This window comes from Melanostigma gelatinosum (assembly GCF_949748355.1).
Source record: "Melanostigma gelatinosum genome assembly, chromosome: 5".
Lineage (NCBI taxonomy): Eukaryota > Metazoa > Chordata > Actinopteri > Perciformes > Zoarcidae > Melanostigma > Melanostigma gelatinosum.
In genome coordinates this window covers 25,292,919-25,298,968 of record NC_136638.1, presented here as the reverse complement: position 1 = coordinate 25,298,968, position 6,050 = coordinate 25,292,919, and the positions used below count along the sequence as shown (strand labels likewise).

General features: G+C 44.2%; 1 protein-coding gene across 1 annotated transcript; it reads right to left on the bottom strand.

The window, feature by feature from the left end:
* Positions 1 to 1,321: 1,321 nt before the first annotated feature.
* Positions 1,322 to 3,753, bottom strand: nanos1 (nanos homolog 1). Its single transcript, XM_079268776.1, has one exon. It carries the CDS (start codon positions 3,662 to 3,664, stop codon positions 2,954 to 2,956), a length of 711 nt encoding a protein of 236 aa, XP_079124902.1. The 5' UTR covers positions 3,665 to 3,753; the 3' UTR covers positions 1,322 to 2,953.
* Positions 3,754 to 6,050: the final 2,297 nt, after the last annotated feature.

Genomic DNA, 6,050 nt, shown 5'->3' with positions numbered 1-6,050 from the left:
CTCATTCTGGGTGATAACTAATACAACACCTGACCGATAATGCTGCCATTTCATTTCTCAATCGTCTCCCATCTCTGGTAAAGAACATTTAGGACATGGCAGAACTTTGCTGCCTCACATCTGAAACAAACCTCATTTGTTTCTCTGTGGGGAGATTTGTCGTGCACACAAATATATTATAAATGTAGAAGTACAAGTATATTGCATTAAAAACAGCCACATATTATATGATCATGGGAGATGCATATCTCATGAATGGTGCACCTAAGTAGATTATAATGGCCCTGTCTGCGGAGCGGCTAATGGAGGCGGCGTAGAGGGAATAAGACCTGTTAGCGTACTGTGTTTGCCTGAAATGCGAGCCCACCAGGCTTTTTCACCACAGTTCTCACAGAGATAAATCCCTGTTGCACTTAGTAGTCATCCATTTTTAATGGCGCAGCCTCAGCTGGGGAGATGCATGAAGGCAGAGGAGGAGGGAACAGGGAGGAAAGGGGGGGGGAACAACCAAGGTGTGGATGACACCAGCTGGTTGCCTCGGGCTAATGTATGTACACTCTTCTTGATGGGTTTTTGTAGTGCATGCTCAGCGTCAGCAGCTATTATCAAGGTCTGAGGTTGTTTTGCTGGCGAGTCGGGCCGCAAGACAGTGAAACCATTCATGAGCTCATCATGGTTTTATTTATTGTTCCCTCATTGATGGCGCATTTCTAAGAAACCGAGCACTCACAGCTGCACAACTGTGTTCAGCTCTTTCTGGAAAAAAAACCCAGACAAGAAGCAGCAGCAAAGCTCTCTGCCTGCTTTGAGCCCCTTTTAAAGGCTGCAGCAGCCATTCCACAGATGGCAGGCGGAGAAGGCCGGGAGGGCCAGCTATTCAACCCACTTCAGTGCAAACATGATCCGTTTCAACGGCGAGGCCTAAGCCAAGACATTCTTGTGCGGGCAGACCTCCCTAAACAACCGCCGCACTGTGTTTGTCCTCCGGAGACAAATCTTTGAGATACCAGAGCAGCAGATCAGTTTTGGTTTGTCCAAAAAGCAAAAAGGTTGTTTTATGCACGAGGGGCTCAAACGCTAACACGATCCACATCCAGTCAGTGAGGCAGTCAGTTCGCAGGCCAATTAGGGCAAGCAGGGGTGTTCCTGGAAGTGTGTTTTTCAGTCGACTTCCCTGCTTGACTCAATCAGTCCATCTGCAAATCACCAAGTCAGTCAGTAAACCGGTAATTCTAGATGCCTGCACACCAAAAGAATGCAAAAGGGGTTTATATACCCACTCCGTTTAACCAACTGAAGAACACGACCACATAGCTCCAAATATTTGATAGGTTTTTATTTCTCTAGTGGATTCATATGTTGTTATTCTGCACAGCAGCATACAGGAAATCGTGGCAAAATATAAATAACAAAGTTCAACAGTGTTTTCTTTTTCTATTATTCATTTAATCAAAAAAATCCTCTGTTAAAAGTGGCAAATTGTTTCCGCCTGTTTCAATATCCACTCTCTGGCACACAATGTAACATTGACCAACTAAACTTTAAAAAGTATGGGTATAATCGTTATTTACAGACAATCACCTTTTGGCGAGCAATGCTTATAGCTTCTTGGAAATTCACTTCCGTCATGTTAAATGCGACAAAATGAAAATACAATTATGTTATACAAAGATCAAAAATACTATCAAAACCCTTATTATAAATGGCAGCACTATATCAATAAACTGCTGTTGACATTTTACATGTAAGTACAAAATCCTGTTGAGGTAGCGCCCTCTGAAGTCACTTGTAATGTTAAAATACTGAATAAACATCACTTTATATACAATACAGCAAATCTCTCTTCTTTCTTCAATGCAATTGTATTCCTTTGGTAAACAAAACTGTCAGAAATGTGCAGTCCTGCAAGTGACACTTTCAATCATACATTCACAACATTTTTGCATCTTTTTTTTGAGATTATTCAGGAAAAGAAATAACGGGGACAACATGTTGTTGTTGTTGTTGTTGTTTGCTAACATTCAATTTGCTCTTTTTCACCCCACGCTCAGAGTGAAAAGACTCTCAGAGCAGGCATGAGACTGTCCGGTGAAGATGTTGGGCAAATCAAAACAAACCACCAAAAAAGAAACCGCTGTGAAGAAAGAGACCTGACGGAGAAAAGGAAATCCAGTGTGTCGCACTTATTTGGGAACGTAAACATACAGAAACGCAGGCTAGTAGCTCTCATTTCTGACTGCTTGTTAAGTCAGATGATGTTTTCATCACATAGCATTGGAGTAAAAGTTTGGCTTGGCAACAATTGATTATAATGTCCCCCAGAGAACATGAGTCCTAAACAGAGACCACATTGTCTCTTCTTTTTTTCTTTTCTTTTTTCCTTCCTGCCTCGCAGATTGAATGTCAACTTTTTGAGCAGGTTGGAAAATATGTTGTGGAGTTTTTTTTTTTTAGGCAGGCAGATGGGACCAAATAGTTCCTCGGTCAGTCAGACGCACACAAGCACTCATCAATGACACATTCTTGAGCTTCTTTAATGGCAAACATAACTTTGGTTTTCTAAGACGAGAAAGAAAATCGCAGCGAGTTTCGCTCACCGTACAAAAATACTTGGTGGAAATATGACATTCGTCCCCTTTTTGCCAATGTCAGTGTTTCCCTACATGACCAAAATACTTCTCTTCAAATGTTTTCACACTTTGTGACTATTGATACATGTTTGTATATGCACACACTCAAATGACTATAAACTAGCAAGAAAAATAAATCCAATGTATAAAGCATAAAATCGTTCTATGTCGATAAAATAACTATAAAAATATAAGAGATCTTAGAGAGAGAGAGAGAAAAAAAGGATAAAATCAATATGTTTATGAAACTGGGATAAAGGCTAAAGCCGAAATCATCTGGAAATGGTTCAGTGCAATTCAATTGACTTTATAGTCATGTCTGTTCAGAATATTTTCATCCTCTTACCACCCACAGCCCTCCCTCCCTTTAATGGTCGCTGGGATGGCTGGTCTTTTGACAGTGGACAGTATTTTATCGTGTGTGCGTTGTCCCCGTTGGCACTGCACAGGGGGCAGGTGTAAGCCCTCAGAATCGGGCACACGACCCTGCCGTCCGGAGTCTTCAGGACGTGAGAGCCGTACACCTCCTCGGGTGCCCCGTTATTTCGGCAGAAGACGCAGATTTTGGGCTCCTGCTTGCTCCTGGAGGCGGGTTTGCGCATCTTCCTCTCCATGCCGAACAGATCGAACCCGGCGAAGCTCCCGCCGAAGCCCACCTCTCGCTCCGGCAGCTGCACGCCGAGCTGGTTCTGGAAGGGGCTCAGTATCGAGAAACGCTCTTTCAAGTCCAGGATGGAAGCCGGCGGGGGGCTCCCGGACGGGCAGCAGCAGTCCAGGTGACCGCTCTCCCCAACGCCGCCCGCGATTACGCACGGACACGGCGGGGAATCGTCCAAGCCCAGGGTCGCTTTAAGGGACTCGGTGATGGAGTTTGGGTTCTGGGGGATGCTGAGCTTATTATTCTTCGTGACCAACGTGGTCAGCCCGAGATAGTCGTTCCAGAAATTAAAGGTATAGTCGTAGGGGCTGCGCGCATTCAAATAGTTGTGATTGAGAAAATCCATGGCCGCTTCTGGTCGTTCGCTCGCGGTCATGAGGGTGAAGCAACCAGAGTAATCCGTAAAGTCTTTGTAGCCAGAGTTCTTCTCCAGGAACGGTTCGTGCACGGCGACGTGGTCTCCAGTGTTGCTGTTGTGTTTGTGCGTCCTGCAAACAGGCTTTCTGGTTATAAGGAGCAGGAGGGCGGGGCGCTCTCCCTTCAAAAACCAAGTTTGTGATCAGGTTGAAAGCAGGCTCCCTCTCTTCAACGGCAACGTTTAGACAGCCGGGCACTTTTTCCTTCTTTTCGACATCAATCATCATTCTGGCGTTTTTGGAGATTCTGGCGTTTCCATTCAATAAACGTTGTTAATAGTTAATGATTTGGGAGCAGAGAAATAATTTCCCTCTTACTGTCTTAATTACTTAATTACTGTCTTAATTACGTTACGTCAGCGCGAGCACCAATCAATTAGAGGATAGCTCTGCGCTTTGTTCCCTCTTGGTGCTAATACGTTGCAATGCCGCATGTTTCGTGAATCAATATCGTTAATCATTGCGCTTGAATACAGTCAGCCAACTCGGGCGTTCGCACACCTTAACCCGTTGTGTGCCAGCAGCAGAGGCCCTTTGTTCCACGCAGCAGCGGCCATCCTCTCTCTGTGTCCGGGGAGAAAACGGTCTGTGCTGGTGCATCCGATTAATGTTGAAATGGAACCAGTATGAGGCGAACCTATAAACCACACACGAGTGTTTCCTCACGCTGAAGAGCTTTACGGATCAATAGTATTGTCTATTCAAACCAGCAGATTATGATGGGTAATTAAATATAACTGTAGGCTGTTTCTTGCATGTAGAACATATGTACATTATGTATAAGCAGTCTGTTTTCCTCCAGAGTTGTAAACTCAATAGGAGTAAACAACTCTTAAGGACATCTTGGTGTAATGAACCGCTGCTCAATTGTGATGCATTGTCAGTCCGGGTAGTAAAAGCTCATAAAATCCAGACAAAACACCACATCAGTCCACACAGTCCTGATGTAAACACAACATGCAGAGCTGCTCTTCAACAGGGGGCAGCATAGTGCAATTACAGGTCAGTTCATTCAAACTAAGACACCCCTCCCTCCCACGTCTCGCCTCCCCCTGAATGAATGAGACTGCCAAACAAAACCTACAGTAATGATGGCCACTGGCTGGAAGATGAAAGTCACCCATGATGTCCCAGCAGCCAGATGTCGTTAGTATATTCTGATTCCACAGAGGCAACAAGGAGCACACGACCGAGCCGCACGGATCAATGAAACTAGGACTCGTAAACTGAATCAAGTACACATGAGAATGTGTGGAGGTCTAATGAGGAATCTGTACAACTCATATAAAACACAACGTGTGTAGTGTTGTTAAAGGGACAGTTCACTCTTCTCCCTTACCTCTTCTACCTTACCTGGTATCTGTGGCGCTAACGGAGCTAAAAAATCACAACAGCGGCATGCCCATTAATCTGGTTGGATCCACAGAACACTCTGGTCAAGGTACTGTATCCTTGCTCAAAAGTAGTTCCCTAGAAAGCTGTTAAGAGAGCGGTGTGCCTGATTGGCAGCCTTACAATTGTATGAGATGATAAAGAAGTGAATAAAAACACTCGCTATGTAATTATATCTGAAATCGTAGGTAGGTAGATTCAGGAATCATCACAATTATCATTATAGATGAAAGATGTTTTTTTTAGTTTGGAGTCCTTTTTTCACTTTTATGAAAAGCTGAGAAATAGAGTGATATTTGGCACTCAAGTCCTTTCCACCCCCCAAAACAACTGCTTCATTCAATCATTTAGGTCTGAGAGCCACATCTGGAGAGACTGTTGGCGTTTCCACATTGTAAACAGACACATCTGTTGGGGTTGTCAAGAGGTTTTAAAGAAACAATCTTGTACTGTTGGTTACTTTGACGAAATGGACCATGTTGCCTTCAGCTTTACTGGAAAGCACCGAGTTGTTGCCTTGAACATCAATAACAACAGCGTAGAATAACCATTCATAGAACAATGTTCATGGAGCTCCAGTATGGCTGTATAGAATGTTAGGGCTCTTGTTTCTTCTTGTTGTATGCACATATCTGGAAAGCTCATTGCATGTAGAGGGATGAGTATAATCTGCTGCTCTTGCGACTTTTCTTTTCATTTTAAAGTACCTGTCTATACATTGACAATTTTGATCTCTTCAATGATCCATTCAGATCCAATTCGAGCACATTGGCTCTCCGTCAGTGATGGAAGCGATCCAGCTGTCGTGAGCGGTCCGCTCGCTGCAGGCCTCCGACCCTGTGATGAAGTGGGCAGCTCAGGAATGTGGAAGCCGCCCTCTTGAAACAATGATAACACGAGTGACTGGTGTTCTAATTACAACTTCCAGGGGGAGGCTGCGAGAACTTACTGACT

What these genes read in the sequence shown, in the direction of transcription:
- nanos1 (XM_079268776.1), bottom strand. Translation starts at nt 3,664, where the DNA reads ATGACCGCGAGCGAACGACCAGAAGCGGCCATGGATTTTCTCAATCAC.